General features: G+C 35.6%; 1 protein-coding gene across 2 annotated transcripts in view; it reads left to right on the top strand.

The window, feature by feature from the left end:
• Positions 1-2,165: 2,165 nt before the first annotated feature.
• Positions 2,166-18,406, top strand: part of LOC115443249 (angiogenic factor with G patch and FHA domains 1) — a 29,964-nt gene continuing 13,723 nt past the window's right edge. Inside the window, exons 1-10 of one of the 2 annotated variants that reach the window (XM_037439359.1) lie at positions 2,166-2,488; positions 2,715-3,071; positions 3,631-3,783; positions 4,006-4,056; positions 4,141-4,456; positions 5,002-5,168; positions 6,108-6,236; positions 6,662-6,767; positions 7,435-7,639; positions 8,299-8,398. In XM_037439359.1, the coding sequence (XP_037295256.1) occupies positions 2,348-2,488; positions 2,715-3,071; positions 3,631-3,783; positions 4,006-4,056; positions 4,141-4,456; positions 5,002-5,168; positions 6,108-6,236; positions 6,662-6,767; positions 7,435-7,639; positions 8,299-8,398 (1,725 nt within the window). In that variant the 5' untranslated portion in view covers positions 2,166-2,347. Of the gene's footprint in view, positions 2,489-2,714; positions 3,072-3,630; positions 3,784-4,005; positions 4,085-4,140; positions 4,457-5,001; positions 5,169-6,107; positions 6,237-6,661; positions 6,768-7,434; positions 7,640-8,298; positions 8,399-18,406 lie in introns of both variants that reach the window. The other variant, XM_037439360.1, reaches the window with a different exon arrangement.

Below are 18,406 nucleotides of genomic sequence, written 5' to 3'. Positions count from 1 at the left end.
ATATTGCTAATAATATTTTAACATCATGCAGTTTTTGTATTACGCTTCGGTTTACAATTTTTGAATTAAATTAAAACTATGGGAGCAAACTGCCATAAGAATATGTAGCCTGCCTATTAAAACCAAGACAGATACTAGATAATATATCCCAGACCATGATCATCCGTGAGTCAAATTAGATCCAAATTCGTTCAGAGATTTTGTGTTTACTTTTACCATGAATTGGGTGCGAAGTGAATAACATGACCCACTTTTATCCCGGGTAAGTAAAAAAGGGGATTTTTTATTACAAGAATTTTAAACGTGGGTGGAGCAAGAAGCCACATTCAATTTGAAATATGGGGAATGATGTATTGCACTTTTTTGATAATTTAATTTATATTGTTCTTTTTTAGCAATGTTTTACTTGGAATGACTTATTATTCAGGGACCGGCGCTTTACACAGGGAACCACGAGTAGAATCTAATCAGTCATAGTGTATTTTTGGTTTGTAAAACGAATTGGAAAAAATAAAATATAAATACGTTGGAAATGCTAATCCACAAAGAAACAAAAGTAATAATGGCAAACTGAACAACTGTTTTCAAAGAGAATTATAATACTGTTATCCTTAGCCGGATGCCGGCGGAATCATGCCCTGGTAACTTCGAACTAATTATTTTTTTTTAGAATAAGCGCCATCTCTCCCCTATACATGGCACTAATTTCTTAATATCTTTTCTCAGTGTGACTAGTTCATTATATGTTAGTTTTAGTACGTATAAATTTTGATAATTCTGGTATTTTTTTTTATTTAAGCTAGAACTAAACAAGCAGTTATGCTTTAAAAATAAATTTTATTACTTCCTATAAAAGTTATCTACAATACTTATAATTTTAAAATAAATTTGGACGAATAGCAATATTTTTAGTATTTTATAGTAGTTTACTGCTAACAAACAATAGCAACTTCTAGTAAACGTCATAAGATATTTTTCTGTCGGTAAATTTGTATACTCGTGCGCATTTTCTTGTGATTTTTGTTTTTTGTTGTATATTTACGTTGAATTGAGCTTCAGTTCTTCCGTATTTAAGAAATACCTATTGACTGTGTTTGTGTAAGTGTCAGTGACATACATTAGATAGGCTCTCTATAAGAAATTTGAACTATATATATCAGTGTAGTGTTGTTTGTAAAACATTTTACATAATGTCCCGGAACATCAGACAATGTATTAATAAATGTGTAAAAGAAATAAATTAGTTTAAAATATACTATTGTATTATTTATCTTTGAATTGGGTCAAACCATTACATTTCGACCCATACGTAGAACAAAGTTTATCTCCAAAACACTGATTCTGACACTTAATAAAACAAATTCCTAATTTGTTATTTACATAACAGCATATTATATTCCAAAAATTGTTACTAAGAACCAGTGTGTTACAATTACGACTTTTTCTACCGATGGGTCGACATAGAATTAAATATATTATTTTGAAAGTTAGAAACCTATATATGCATATACATGCATAGGTATATTTATTTTATTTCCCTGTATGGCGTCCAGATGTCGCTCAACGTTATGAAATTTCAAACTGAGAGTTGCCAGTCTATTTCCAGTATTATATATTAGTCTATGGGCGGAATGAAATAAAAAAAAAATACAGCTGACTTGCGACGAGTGATGGAGACCAGAATCGTGACCATAATCGAATTATTCACTCATTAGTACCACATACAATCATTTACCATAAAAGCAATTGTCATTTATGCATTATTCAAAATACATACCGATTATCCCTAGGTCTTGTAGAATGATATTGACTTCGATTATACAACTTGTGGCTGATATGACAATACTTTATTACATGATGGGATGGAGTACACAAGGTAAGCCATATGAGTGTGTGTACAAGCCTATAACGAATTAGTAAGAAAATCTATTAAATTGTAAAACCAAATAAATATCGAACGTATATTTTTCGTCATAAAATCTCAACAACAATTTTGTTTATAAGGTTAGAAAAATAATAAAATATTATATTTTTTAAATTTTAATACCTGAGATACGCGTTTATTCATACAACGAATACAAATAATAATTATCATTTGTTGTCCAAAAATTTTAATCGAATGATTTTATTTACGTACTTCACTATCGATCAAATGTCATCCGTCATAATTCATAACCTCAAATTTTCATTGTAATCAAATGAAAAATAAGTGATTTCTGTTTTTGTATAATCTGAATTCAATGCACTGAATGTTGAAGTGTAAAATTAATATAATAAATAATATAGTTTGATAGATTAATTAATAATATGCTCTTTGTATGACTGAATCTACAAGACGCAACACAAAATGAAAAAAATAAACATGAGAAATCTTCGTATTTCGCTTAAGTACAGACCAGAAGTATTGAAACTAATTTTTAAAATGAGACTATGCATTCATAGAAAAAATACTATGATCAAGAAACTGAAAACGGATCTTAAAGGAATGGTAAAATAAAATATTGCAAAAATATAAATAAATAATTTTCTAAATAGATATTTCAAAAGCAGCTGTATATTTATATTTAATTTCCTTTATTTTATATTGAAATTTAGATTTCAAAAGTCAGAGAAGCCTTAGTCTAAACAATGAATACAACTTTACTTTATTAATATTTATTTCTTACTTACGTTACATTCAAAGTGTGATAACAAAAATTGTCTTTCTGTTTCAGAAAGTAACACATAATAAAGAAAATGTAGCAAAAGATGAAATATGCATAGATAATCACAGCTCCGCAAAACTAGTTGATAATCAAACAAGCATTAAAAATACTACAGACTCGTCAACACAAACCGAAAACTTAGCTGAGGTGAAAGACTCAGCTGAACCAAAAAAGGAATCAAATAATGTAGAAATAAAGACTGATTCAGAAAAAACAGGATGGGATTTAAAGAATGACAGTGGTGAGAAGAGCATAGCAGAGCAGGTTAAAGAGGTGGCACAGAGTGCTCTGCAGCAGACTGGCATGGTGTATGTGGAGTCAGCAGGAATGTACTATGACTATAAGACTGGGTATTATTATAACTCTGTGAGTGAGGCTTTTTTGTCATGATTTTTATTTACTTTGCTATCATTTTAATTGTCTAGTGTCATTTGTTAATGATATTATAAAATAATATTATAAAGATTATACATCATATTGTAACTCAAAATTTAAAGCCTAACCCCCTTATATTGAGATACCTCAATATTAGCCAATAACAACGGCCCTATGTCTTCGCACTGCGAAGGCTGCCACGCCATCAGCACTGAGAAACAGACTTGTTATCACAGCTTTACTCCGTCCTTAGGTAAAAAACGTCTATGAATAAGGGGGTAAATTTAAAGACTCATAGGTGCACTCAGTTTGAATAGTGTTGTTAATGGGGTTTGAGATATTAACCATGAAGCAAGCATCTAGCTTTACTTGTCATTTAGTTGTTCATTGTTATCAGTTTGCTCTCAACCACATCATGAAATGGAACACATGTAGTAAAAAGTTTTTGCCCTGGTTGCACTTCTGCCTACCCCTTAGAGGATAAATGAGAGAGTTTGGTTTAATTGGTCATTTAAAAAGAAATGTTTCAAAACCCTATTATTATTTTCAGGAACTGGGGCTATATTATCACACAGACACTGGATGCTACTACTACTATTCTGATGAGAAGCAGTCATTTGTATTCCACTCGTACCCTGACAGAAGTGCTGAAAATCCAGCTCTAGCTGCTCATGAGAAGAAAAAAGCTAAAAAACATAAAAAGGTATGAATACACATTCATAAATGCAATGAGTGTTCCTGTTTAAATTTTTGAAATTATTTATAAATAACAATTTACAAAATATAATATAATATGTATTTAAATACTAAACATAAATCTCAATAGGGTATAAAATTTTGTATGAGAAAATTGAACATTTTATACTTAATTATAAAAAGTTAATAATTTAATTTTAATTACTTTTATTTTTTTTTTATTTTTCAGGAACAGAAAAAAGAAGTAGATATTGACAACCTGACGAAAAACATGTCTCAGGTTTCACTTCGAGGCAGAATTGCCTTCGGTAAATAAAATGTGCTTAGTAACTTCTCAATGCCAAACTTGAAAATGTTATTACAGGGAGAAGATGAGAAACCAAGCAAGCCCAAAAGGAAAAAAGTATTGAAGAAGAAAATAGCAAAGAAACCAAAAACAAATGTCGAAAATATAGAGAACAATGATCAAGCTGAAGAAACTGATAGGGAACTGAATAAGACAAAAGAAACATCAGATAGTAAGATAGAAGAAAGTAATGAAAAAGGACTTGATGAAGATAAAGAGAAGAATGTTGTGGATCCAGAGCTAGAAGATGGTGAATGCAGTGAAACAGAGAGTGAAGCATCCAGTGATGAAACTAATAAGTCCAAAGCTAGCACATCCACAGATAGTGATGATGGTAATTGGAGTTAGATATACATTACAGGACTTTTATACCTTAAGACCCTCTCGTGATTTAATGCCTTTGGGCATTTATTCCATACATTTACAGCACACATACAGGAGAGACATGCAAATATTTATGAATAATTTCTTTTAAAAATAAATGTTAGGCCGTTTTAAAAAAAATTCACTACCAAAATATCTAAAGTGAAGATAACATATTGCAGAAATATGTTGTAAATTTTTTTTGGATATCTATTATAAATTTTGAATAGATAGCTTATAAAAATACGGTTAGGGCGCCGTTTTGCTGGGGAGAAAACGGCACCCTGAGCTAGGCTTATTGTTAACACGTAAATCTTGTGGATGGTGCTACATGAAAACTTTCAACAGAATGATCTACATGGATTTTGTTCTTGAAATTCATTTGAAAGGGCTGCTATATCTTTGGTATATCAAAAGAGTTTAATTTGCGGCACTACTATTTACAAAGAGCTGATAATATTTTACAGAATACTAGGTACATTACAAAATCGCATTAAAATGTTATTTCAATTTCAGAATCAGTTGCCAAACATCATCCGCCGTCGATGCGGGTGATCGTTCGAGAGACGAACCTAACTAAGCTGAAGGTGGGAAATCTATTTCTGATAACGAAAGATGGCGGCACTATCGGCAGAGAGGGCGACCAGCATGTCATTATTATCAACGACCATGCCGTATCTAGGGTAAGACACTATTTGTGTAGGGTTGGTGTTGGAGTTTGTAGTTATGAGAGTCAGAATCCTAGCTTATATAAATTAAACTCAAGGATGGCACTGATTAGTATTGATTTTCAAAGTTCTACAGTAAGTTAAAACACATCGGCGTACTTAGGTGGTAATAGTAAGAATTTAGTGGACGTACTGAATTAACAAAGTCGCACATCGCTTTTATATGGGAGGCATGGTGTGACAGCGTTCCCACACAACTACGTATGTGCACTTACATAGCTGCGCAAGTGTGTGTGTTCCTACAATTTGTTTTACTATTATTTATTTATTAGGTCCACCCATAGTTCCAATATTATGGCATGTTTGTTAATATAGTTTGAAACTAAATGTGACAAATCAGCTCTTATGTAAACATAGCTTGCATACATAAGGGTGTACTTTAACAAATTAACGGTTATAAACGATGCGGTATAATCATGGATTTTTATAGGATAGAGTCTATGCTAGACTTCTTCGCTCACTGGCCCAGAAACAAACTCTATACAAAAAAAAATGTTAATCATATACTGTCCCACTGCTGGGCACAGGCCTCCTCCACTATTGAGAGGAATTAGGCCTTAATCTACCACGCTGGCCTAGTGTGCTATAGGGAACTATTTACGTATGCAGGTTTGCTCATGATGTTTTACTTCATCGTTAAAGCGAGCAATAATTCGCAAAGAAAACACACGTATGTAACTCTAGAAAAGTCAGAGGTGTTTTGAACCTGTAGACATTCGTCTGGGCAGTTCATTTCACTCCCGACTAGGCTATAGACGTTACCTTAACCATAATTCGTTCTTATTATTGACCAAAAAGACTTAATAGTTTTTATTAAACAATTTAAAAAAAGTGGATGTTCTCAATTCGAATGTATTTTTTTTTTTATAATGTAAAGCATTTATTTTATTACAGAATCACTTGGACATAAAATACGATATGGCAAGGGGAACATACTTAGCAACCGACTTGGGATCGAAGAACGGGACTGTGCTGAACGGCATTCGAATGTCAGAGAGCCAAGATATTAGCGTGCCTATGGAGGTAACATTTTATGTTGAACAAAAAAATATCCTACTTTACTAATATTACGTATAAATGTCAATCTTTTTGTGAAATTTTTTAGATGCTAGGAGTAAACGTAGGAACTGCTTGATATAGAGGCTATTTTGTATCTCGCTAATTACTTCCCACAGTTAACACAAGAATTTTTTAATTTGATTTTTATAAGGAAAATGGTGCTGACGTCGTACAGATGGTACTGTGAGTAAGAAGGAAATTTGTAGCAGGTAGAGCTTTTCACGTAGACGAGGCCGCGAGCAACACCTAGTCTCTAATATTTTGTAACTTAACTTTTTTTCCTAACAGCCGCTAAACGATCCCAATCTCAATTTTTGAGATAGATCGATAAAAGCGGTTGGGATCGTTTGTTGAAAATGACGGTAAATCTAACATGTTATTTATTGTAGGTAATGCACGGCAGCACAATACAACTGGGAGAGACAAAGTTGTTGTGTCACATCCACCCGGGGAATGATACGTGTGGCCACTGCGAACCGGGACTCATCATGGAAAGTAAATACTCTAACTATAATCACTATCCCCCTTATTCATAAAACAAGTCTGTTTCTCAGTGCTGACGGCATGGCAGCCTTCGTAGTGCGTAGACATAGGGCCGTTGTGATTAGCTAATATTGTTGTACTCAATACTCAGCTTTACTCCGTCCTTAGATAAAAAACGTCTATGAATAAGTCGGTATATGTAATAGCCGGGCGGTATCACCGCGTATACGGACGCACTACGATTCTGCTCAGATCAACGCCAGCCTTTACATTAAAAATTGTTGGTTGGTGACTAAAATCAAAACTTGAAATATATATTTTATATGTGAATCATACCCCATTCCAGTAGCGGGGTAATTTTTTTGAAACGCAAGCGTGAAAACCTAATGTGCTCACACAAGACTCGCGCATTTGCTGCGTTCAGAAACAACAGTTGGTTCTGGCTCGGTTAACGAACTAGTATGTGCTAAATATGATCCCAAAACATATTTTTATATAAGAATCACACACATCTACACTCACGCCTTTATCGCTGAAGGGGCAGGCTGAGACGTCAATAAAAATGTTCGTCATGTAAATTCCGTCCCTTGCTGAAATATGGGGCAAGCGAGAATATAAACACAGCTATATATTACTTAAGTATCATTTCAATTCTAAAAGTGTTACTTTTTTCAAACAGCGCAAGAGAAACAAAAAGTAGCGTATACACGCACGTGCAACGTTCAGAAGCAGCATCAGTTGGAGTTGGCGCGGCTGAAGAACAAGTACGCGCCCAAGCAGTTGTCGATCGACTCGGTCGCGTACAACGACAGGGCGCAGGCGCGGCGCCACGCCGTCGGCTCCTCGCACCACGCCGAGAAGACGCACAGCAGCGATCTCGACACGTTAGTATGCTTATTTATTTTAGTTGGCGTCACAGTGAGGAGGAAACGGAAATGATTTCGAATATTCACCATGTTCTATAACAGGTTGATTCTGACTTGTACAATATAATTATAAAAAAAACAATTTTGTGGTCGACGTTACGATAGACTTGACGGGTCGCGGCGCGGGACACTCAGTATCAGGCCGGAGTAGAGAATTTGTGCCTAACAAGGCAATAAGCTCCCCATTACATGATGTGATGAAATATACAGAACCAAAATTGGATGTACTATTTGCCTCCTTGTATGTCCCTGTAAGTATAAAAAACGTTTGCGTGCGTGCGTACGTGAAAGATTTCTGAAGATCAATAAACAAATAAGACAAATAACCTCCTTCCCCTTTCGCCTATTTCCATATCACAATCTTTATTTCGCCGACAATTCGGAGTGAGTAAGGAGATTCAGATAATGTGAAAACAGATGGCGCCACTGTACATGTTTTAACACTCCTCAATTATTATTTTTTTATAATAAATATAAAAACTTATAAAATAATTACAGTGTCGATAATTTCATAAATATTGAATAGACATATTTGACGTCATGATTATAACTTGCCGATATCTCGCCGATATTTCGATACGCTTCGATTGTTATGGGGGTCCCATTATTTTTGACAGGTTTATACCAGCCGAGAACAAAGGCTTCAAACTTTTGGAGAAAATGGGCTGGTCGAAGGGCGAAGGGCTCGGCAAGGACAACCAAGGAGACACAGAACCGGTGAGTGGACGTTCAGTAGTTTATAAAAAAAATCGTTTTTAATATCTATTATCACATCCGACTATCTTGGTTGCGTAGTAGCATCGCGTGCGCGGTATGACTGTCGCGCTTAGGTTTCGGGTTCGAATCTTGGGTCGGTGTATCAGTCCGGGCTCTGGAAATGAGCCCGATAAACACCATAACAGTTGGCGGTGTGGCTGTGTTACAATTTACACCTCTGCCTACCCCTAAAAAGGAAAAAGGTGTGCTATCTATGAATGTACTACTTAATATTGGCGAAATTACTTGTAACTGTGGAAGTCAATATAAATAGAAGTTAAAGGTCTGATTTTTCAATCGTCAAATAAAAATTAGGTATTTATCCATAACATCAATCAGAAATTAATCAGTACTTATAACCTGAATAAAAGCGGTGATAGCCTAGTTGGGAGGGGCACGGTCTGCCGAGACGAAGGTACGCAGGTTCAAAACACAGAACGCGCACCTCAGACTTTTCTAAAGATATAACGATAATGATATGAAGATAACGATATGTGTATTTTTTGTGAATTATCGCTTGCTATAACGGCGAAGGAAACAGTCGTGAGAAAACCTGCATACCTAAGAAGTTCTCTATAACAATTTTGAAAGGAATGTGAGGTCTGCACTAGGCCAACGTGGTAGACCAACGCTTAGACCTTCTGTTGTAGAGGAGGCCCGTGCCTAACAATTGGACAGTAAGACAGGGTTGATAATATTGTGTATTATTATATAACCCAACGGAAGGTAACAGTAAGCAATTGAATATTAATAATTTAAAGTTACTTGTAATCTATACTTCTATACTATTATATAAAGCTAAAGAGTTTGTTTGTTTGTTTGTTTGAACGCGCTAATCTCAGGAACTACCGGTCCAAACTGAAAAAATCTTTTTGCGTTGGATAGCCCTTTGTTCGTGGAGTGCTATAGGCTATATATCATCACGCTATACCCAATAGGAGCGGAGCAGTAATGGCTAATCTCAGGAACTACCGGTCCAAACTGAAAAATTCTTTTTGCGTTGGATAGCCCTTTGTTCGTGGATTGCTATAGGCTATATATCATCACGCTATACCCAATAGGAGCGGAGCAGTAATGACTAATCTCAGGAACTATCGGTTCGAACTGAAAATTTCTTTATGCGATGGATAGCCCTTTGTTCCTGGAGTGCTATAGGCTATATATCATCACGCTATGACCAATAGGAGCGGAGCAGTAATGGCTAATCTCAGGAACTACCAGTTTGAACTGAAAAATTCGTTTTGTGTTGGATAGCCCTTTATTTGTGGGGTGCTATAGGCTGTATATCATCACGCTATGACCAATAGGAGCGGAGCAGTAATGAAACACGTTGCAAATACGGGGACAATTTATTAGTTTTGAAAGCTTCCGTTGCGTGCGCTGCGTAAACGGTTAAAGTTATGCAACAATGATGTATGATGGGATTGTTCCTCTTAAAAAGTTCTAAAAAATATATTATAAAACAAAGTCCCCCGCTGCATCCGTCTGCCTGAACGTCTTAAACTCAAAAACTACCCAACGTATTAAGATGAAATTTGGTATGGAGACAGTTTGAAACCCTGGGAAGAACATAGGCTCCCGGGAAACTACTACTTTTATAATGGAAAACTTTAGCCTGAAAAACTTTATAACGCGGGCGGAGCCGCGAGCAAAAGCTAGTTATTAATATAGTCACGTTGTATTTTATGCTGCGAAATGTGAATAACTTTTACCTCACGGTTGAAAAATCAACCTTATCTTAATCAGCCTTAGCTCTTAATGTATAAAAATCGTATCGACTGCATAATGACGTCCGTCAAACTATACAAAATGAATAATATATACATACCTTTCGTTTTTGACGTGACTAATTAGTCCAGACCAAATAATGTCTTTAACCTTGCTTTGGTATTGTAAAAATTATAAAATTTGGTCAAGCGCGAGTGGTTATTTTGAATACGGTTCTTTGTGTTTACGAAATGTAGAGTCGCGTTTAAATAATATTAATATATTATTTTATTATTTAATTGAATGTTGAGACGAGCATGTCCATCGCCTCAAGCGCTGCAAATGTTAATGAATAAAAGGTAAAACCATCAGCCCTTAGAAAGTCCGATAAAATGCAAATCGTAGTTCGATGTCGTTTAATTTTGATGTTTGTGATTGGTCGAGAGACCGATGCCTCAGTCACGTATCTCGTTTTTTTGCCACATTCTAAGCGCAGACACCATTAAATGCAATACCTCATAGTACTATACTGTAGTTCAGTGTTGCCAACTCTAATCTAGGAAATTTAGTCAATTTACAGTAAAAAGTTGGTAGAAATCGGTAGATTAGTATATATGCCGCCACAGTTTTGCGAGCGGCAATCGTTTAGCTTCTGGTATTTTTGCTAATATGTTGTAATGTTCTTATCACATTGAAGCAGAAGCTAAAATAATTAAAAAAAAAAACAGTATTTTGAATGTTTTAGCGTAACACAATATTGCTTTTACGAAATAATGCGTTCACAAAAAAGTATAAGCGCCAATTCCAAAAAAAAAGTTAATAAGTTTAAGATTTCACTTTTTAATGTTTTTATAAAGCAATAAAGTTTTTAAAGTGTTCCTTTTTGGCCGACACCGGCGGACCCCGAAAAGATTGTGAATTTTTTCTTCGTTTTCGGCAATAACAGACCGTCTGTAGGTCAGCCGGGCGGACCTACCTGCCCATTTAAAACAATTTACGCACTTGTCTTTTTTCAGTCGCGCATTTCGCATTAGTCTCGAACGAATGACGGAATGATTAAACGAAAGGTCGTGTGCAGTATGACGTCAGATGACACGACCTATGTTACTATCCACGATCACAGTTTGCTTCTGAGAACTTCGTTAGTCATTGTTGAAAGTCCCGATTGTTCTTGGACTGATGTAAGTGCAGATATGCATCATCGATGCATGATCGCTGCGACGTTTTTGTTATAACTATTGAGGAAAAAACATAGTAGGGTTTTTGATTTGTTTTTATTTATAACTTTTATAAAATGTGTACGTCGTATAAATTCTAAAACAGAAGAAATCATTGTAATCTGGTGAACAATATCCAAGTTATGAGCCATATAAATATACAGAAAAGGGACAAAATACTTGCATGTGACGTGATCGGGAAATAGAAGGAGTACAAAAGAAAGAGATGGAGTGATATCCCCACTTCGCGCCCACTCCTGCATGCAATATTTGAAATGTGAACAACTGTCTCATTTCTGATCGAATTTTAATGCTGTTTTCACAAAACGACTTTTTTTTGTACTAATTACTGTTACAGATAAAAAAAATGCACTAAATAAAACATATTCAAATGCCCTATTTGAATCTAAATATTAGCTCGAATAACAGTCTTCATCTCTGAACCTCCTGGCCTTTAATGAGCACTGTGAAAGAAGTGCTGGGTTCATGGCTTTGAATGACTTTGCATTGAAATGTTTGATGTCTCATGATAAAAACGCTACGTAGCATTTAATACATGACTGTGGGCAGACGCAACGCCTACCATCAAACGAGGAATGTGTATCGTGTATTATGTATATGTGTATTATAAAATGTCGCGTCAGAGTTAAAAAATGTACCAAAAAAACAATAATGCAATACCATCTTAATCATGACAACACTGTTCCAAATATTAATCTTAATTTCACACAAAAAACCGTCGAGACGTGTGTAATGGCCCATTTAAACAGCAATGATCAGTCATTTGTCACGTTATATTAATGCCTACACACGGTCTGTGTGACTCATTATATTTTACTTTTTGCCTAAAGTATTTACTTTCAAAACACGGCACATCAATCATTCACAAGGACTCTGTTAATAAGGCCCTTTGCATTCGCGTACATCGTCCCGGCAAATATAGTGGGCTCCGGACGAGCCGCGTGGCTTTCGGTTCCGTGGGGTCGAGAAACCCTTTTTAGTCTCCGTGTCTGTTACAATATTTATGGGCAAATCAAAAGACATTATCATTTTTTATATTGCTTATGTATTTATTTGATTTTTATGGAAGTTTTACGTGATTCCGTCTCCGCCGCGTATCCGACCATTTTAAGCTCGCTTTATCAAATGTCTATTGTATTTAGAGTAATTTTGTAAATTGTCGCGTAGTTTCACTCTGTATCTTCGTGACAACTATAACTACATGTAAATCACCTATAATTATGGTTGTCTTACCAAGGCAGATTTCACATAGCCTTAAAGGAATTAGTTGAAAGTGGTTAGTTTAATATTTCTTATACTGATGAACAAATTGATGAATACACTGAGGCTTTATTCTCTACGCCACATGTTATTTTAACAGTATGTAACTCAACGTGTCACGTTTAACACAGTAGAAATTGTCATACAGAATACCATTCGACGGTAATTTCATGAAGATAACGTAACACGAGTTACGAGTTTACGCTGTCAATAAGGCCCCTATAGTTGGTTGATATTTCTCGCATATATTATTGCATCGTTTCCATAAATCAAATACATAATTTGTTTACTATATCCTGTAAACATCATTCAAACATTTTCTACGTAATTAGTAGAAACTTTTAACTGCTTTCTATAGCAGTAGATGAAACATAGTAATAAATTATAATAATGTGCATAAATAATTATGAAACGGATTTCTTCATCGTGAAAAGGATGCAGTCAATTATACGTAGAAATTCTACAAGTTAAAATCTCTGACGTTACCTCATGTTTCGTGTGACCATGATCAATGGTTTTTTTTTTATAATTTTCCTGTAATAAATATTTTTAAATGATTTTTTCAATTATGATATTTCTCTACCTTGAGTTCTACAGTTGTATGCAGGAAATATTCGTAAATTCCTCGCCAATAAGGAATTAATTTACTAAACAAAATATTTTTTCGTCATACTCTTAAAAAATCGATAAATATCGTTGCAATTTATATCACCGATGTTAATAACAATGTTCAACTAATTTGTTCATCGTAAAACATTAAAATAAACGATAATCATTCCTTAAAATGCAAATTAGTAATTATTAAAAAAACTTAATAATAAACGTTACCCTACACGTACTATCTCACATGAAGTATCTTACCGTTATTGGTTCCGAGGCAATTTAGTCATTTGTCGAGTGTCGGCAGTGGCGAGGTGCCCCGCCGAGCAACAATGTTGCAAAGGCCACGTTTTACACGTCGTATATTATACGCCAATGAGCTACAAGCACTTTTAGAGCCACTTGTATTATGTATCATTATCCTACATTGAACATACGTATTTTAATTTAATAGGGTATTTTCAAGCAAGTGTCAGCTTGATTGACAGCAGCGGGTAGGAAGCCGGTGAGAAAAATCTCCGACGCAACGATCCACGCACGATTGATTGACGTACGGATTTCTCAATTAGTTGGGAGGTTGGAACGGTTGTTTGGGTGATTTTTGTGGTTTTAAGTGTGTTGGTAGCGTTTGAATGCACGCTGGAGGGGTGTGTTTATTCATCACTGGATTTTGAACCAAGTAGCAACTGTCGCGAGCATCCTGCAGTGCCTTTTGTTTCTTTTGTCAATGCAGGCGTGTCTTAGAAATCCGGCCTGACTTGGAATGATATAGGATCTACAATATTAGTGATATAATATATATAGATAATTTTAGAAATAGGCCTCAGTACACGTCACATTAATTCCTCAATCACAACCTTTTAGAACCAATTTTTGGACATAGCTCAGAATTAACTAATGTTTTGCTGATGTCAATTCGGCGGTTGTTAATACATAATAAAGTTGTATTACTAATATTATTAAATATTCTAACTCATACACAACTATATACCTAAACAATGCAGTCATATATATTTTTACTGTCAAGTATATACAAAACGACTCCATTTCCCAGCTCTTCAGCGCGTTAGCTGATGAGTTTGCACATTTGTCGCCGGTGTGGCGCGGCGATACCGTTCTGTCGCCTCGTGCGGCGCGGCTCGTCCGCACGAGTGGTGTGTCAACATCGACACACCACTCGCCGCGCCCGCCGGCTAATGTGCTTAAAATCATGTATTTCTGAATATTATTATCCTTTGCTATACGTTTGCGCAGCACTTTCAGCTAAAGAGCGGCAATATTGTGTGCGAATGCGGAATTTTCATTTGGAATGTCAAATGACCTTTTCAGAGTACTGTTGTGGAACTATAATATGCAAAAATGCTATAAACTTATAAATAAATTGTTATAATATACAGACGATTACTCGCCTACGAAATGGGCTAAGCGAATGGTAGGGCGGAGGCGGCGTATCAAACCTTTATATACAAATGTGAAAAGTCATTTTGTACCAAATCAGTTGCATGAGGCTGCATCAGCGAAATAATACAGTATTTTTATGTTCTACTATTTACTAAAATTCTTTGCGTGTGCCTCAACATAACCCAACGATAGAGTTCGTCTTAGAACAAAGAGTCTGACAGGAACATAAAAATCCCTGTTGGAAGCGACACGTTTGTTTTTTTGTATCAAAACAAGATATTAGTTCCATATTTTACAAAATGGCGAGGTTTCGTATTTTGCTGGGCAGGCTGTCCCGTTGCATCCTTACAAATAAAATATTGTTCTTTAATACCTGTCTTGTATAATTTTCGAACGTACGTTTTATATAAAACATACGTGTAATAATATTCTATACGTTCTAAGAACTGACAACAGTGTGTGACGTGACGCTCCGGAATTGTGGGTAATGTCAACGATATACATTTCAAAGGCGAGCACGACAGCGCTGTCTCCAAAGCCAAAGCCCGCATACAATGTTGGTGACTCCTGCGCCGTTTTATTGACACCGACGCGGTGTCCGAGACACTTTGATTGCTTCTCAAAATCAACGCGCACGTAGTTGACATTTTACATGCAAATGTAATTGTAACAACTGCGACAAGTGATCGCATTCGCACCTCGGATGTAATAAAAACATAAGTGTTATGTCTTTTGGAGAACCAATATTATTAAGCACGGTTTGTTTTCGTACCCATTTAAAAACAATCCGGCAGTCTTGCGGCCGTCTGCATTGTAATTAACATAATAAATTATAATAACGCTACGTAGCATACATTCGCCCTCGTCGGACGCATTTAAAATTGTAATTATTTTAATATGCTCATTTTGTATGTATAAAAAATAATTTAACCGAATTGCATGTCATTCATAATGGCGGTTCGTTATTGTAAATCCATACAATGTTGCAAATTAATGAAGCTACTAATATTCGGCGGAATGCATATGAAATGTGGACGCCTCAAATCAAAAAGGGAATATTTTTTTGTCGACAAAATAAAACCTGTGCCGACCCACGCACGCTGACAATAAACTTTATTTTGGGACTCCACAAATGCGATGTCTTAAAAATCTCCCCTTTTTACTCTTACTGAAGCCGCTTTTTAACCGGTCAGAGAGGTGCGGCAGTGAACAAAATAAAATGTAAGTAAATGTTTACATCCGTGGCCGGTCGCTCGCCGTGCGGATATGCACTCTACAATTGTATGAAATTAAAACATTATGTTTAATTTCCATAATTCGCCTAGATATTTAACAACCACATCATTATAGTGGATGGTTATTACCGCACTCTTTACCGGCACACTATTTCGCGGTGCGAGAAAACGCGACTCAACATTGTTGCATTCGCTTCGCTATGGAGAGGCAATTCTCGAAAGCGATAGTTATGGTAATCGTGACATGAAGTCGTGCACAAATTGAAACAACCATTTATCTAGTTGTGCGGTAATTAATCTACATTTTGTATATTACTGTCTGTTTAAACGTATCCACTAATATGATTATAACGTCGCGTCGTATAGAAAATGTTTCAATATTTGCCTCGGTTTAGTGTAAATATTTGTTTAAACGTTACAAAAATTATACCGGCTGACGCAAGTTTCCGCGTCTACATTTATCCGATAATTTTCCTCAACTACGTCGAAGCCTTTAATGGTTTGATTTTGTGGAATCCTTAAAATATATTGGCGCATTTATATCTGCAAATATTTTTATAAAGAGCTGCAAGTATTCATTAAAATATGATTTCGTTGTGCACTGAATGCATGGCGCATTTTAGTGTGAGCGTTTGTCGAGTTATCCGTCTCATGCATCAGTTTTGTATGTAAAATCTGCAACGTATCTGCATGACAATGATTTGCAACATCTGTGAGATTTCTGAATCTATTCTCTGCGTGTCCAATGGTGTGTTAGGAAGCTTATTTGCAAGTCCTTTCAAACGCGCACCTATCAGAATAAAATGCAATATTACTCGTTTGAATGTATTATCATTTGTAATGTAAATGGGAAGGACGGTTCCTGGATTTTATAGACGGGTTCTTGTAACTCGAAAATTGATAAGTTACAATTACCTTCAATTCTGATTCAAAAGCCGTAGGCATATTGGTATGTTATATAAAATCAAGCAACTCTTTTCCATTAATATTATTTTCACGTAACACGTGTAAGGAAGCTAGTGTTTTCCAGCGTCTTTTCAATCACTTTCACATTGACAGTTTATTGTCTCAGAGTGTTTTACATTCTACGTGCCTGAGCCAAGCAACCGTTCCAACTTACCCAAGGCATGTTGGCAAATGTTTTGGATTGTTCTTATTGTATTGCTTATCCAAATAGTAAATAGCATAGCAGGAGTTTATGTTTTCCCTCTTCATAATGTTCAGTATAATTTATAATACAATAGTTAGGCGTTTTAAAATGCGGTTTATTTTTTTCCAAAAGAGGGGAGAAAATTCAGTAGACTCAAATTAAATATCGTCAATATTGTAATAACTTTCCGTGAAACCTGTCATTTTCCTAAAATCATAGTGAAATTAGTTTAAACCGTACACCCGATATGTTGTACCACACGATTTGAAATTCGCAATCTGTGTCGGCCGACAGAATGCATAATTGTACGACGTCTGGATTTACGCGAGATAATGTTTAGTTAGTGGTATCCGCAACAATGTTTCGCGAGACGCGTCCGTCTCACACCCGCTGTGGGCTAATCGAGCTTTGTTACACGAAATGTTGTTTGAACAACTTTTCAAGACTTCACCACTATTATTATAAATCAAATTGTCCGCTGTTTCGCATTTAACTAATTTAAGGGACAATAACGGTGATCTGACCGTGGAGTATCGTGTTACATCGGATACGAAGGTTTAATATAAATTATTTGTTACGTTTAATATTCGGTCTCAAACGACTCATGTAGAAGTTGGATTTGAACTGATGACTTTGGAACGTTCTTTTCCTTCTCCCGTCTCGATACTACGGTTGTGTGTAAGAAATTGCCGCTAGTGATTAGATCGTTAATATTATAAAAAAAAAATCTGTAGATTGCTTTATACATTTCAAGCTTCGACGATAAGTAAATATTATGGTGTCCTGATTTAAAGGATTAGCAGAGAGAATTGAAAGGTTAGCGTCTCATTGTGCCGAGCTCCAAACCAACCTATAAAGTCTTAAATTAAATAAGTTTAAAAACCAAAATTTAAAATTCCAAATGCCATTGCCACTGTTTATGGGCAGGCGCGGCGCTTACCACCAACCGAGCGACCAAATCACCTCATCATTCAATTGCATAAAACAAATCCTTTTTAAAAGGACACAGACGCTGTACGCCTCTGCTAGGACATGAGTCATATTTTTTGCTGCACCACGTTAATAATAGTTGCAGAACAATGATGTCTAACGAATGCACTGATCGCAATCTGAACTATCATATCTGCTACATGACAGCCAGACACCGACACGCTCAATTAACATACACGTAAAAACGTGTCGCGAAATTAACATAATATCGTGCTGAGTTTTTTAGTGTCATTATATTTCGTAAATTATATCTATACTAATATTATGGTGCTGAAGGGTTTGTTTTGTGTTGACGCGGTAATCCCAGGAAGTATTAAACCGATTTTGAAATGTCTTTCACTATTAAGAGGCTATATTACTATAGATATAGGATTCTTTTGTCCAGGAA

Source organism: Manduca sexta, chromosome 16 (assembly GCF_014839805.1).
Source record: "Manduca sexta isolate Smith_Timp_Sample1 chromosome 16, JHU_Msex_v1.0, whole genome shotgun sequence".
In the NCBI taxonomy this organism is placed as follows: Eukaryota; Metazoa; Arthropoda; class Insecta; order Lepidoptera; family Sphingidae; genus Manduca; species Manduca sexta.
The sequence above is the reverse complement of the archived record's forward strand: the minus strand, read 5'-3'. Positions and strand labels throughout refer to the sequence as shown.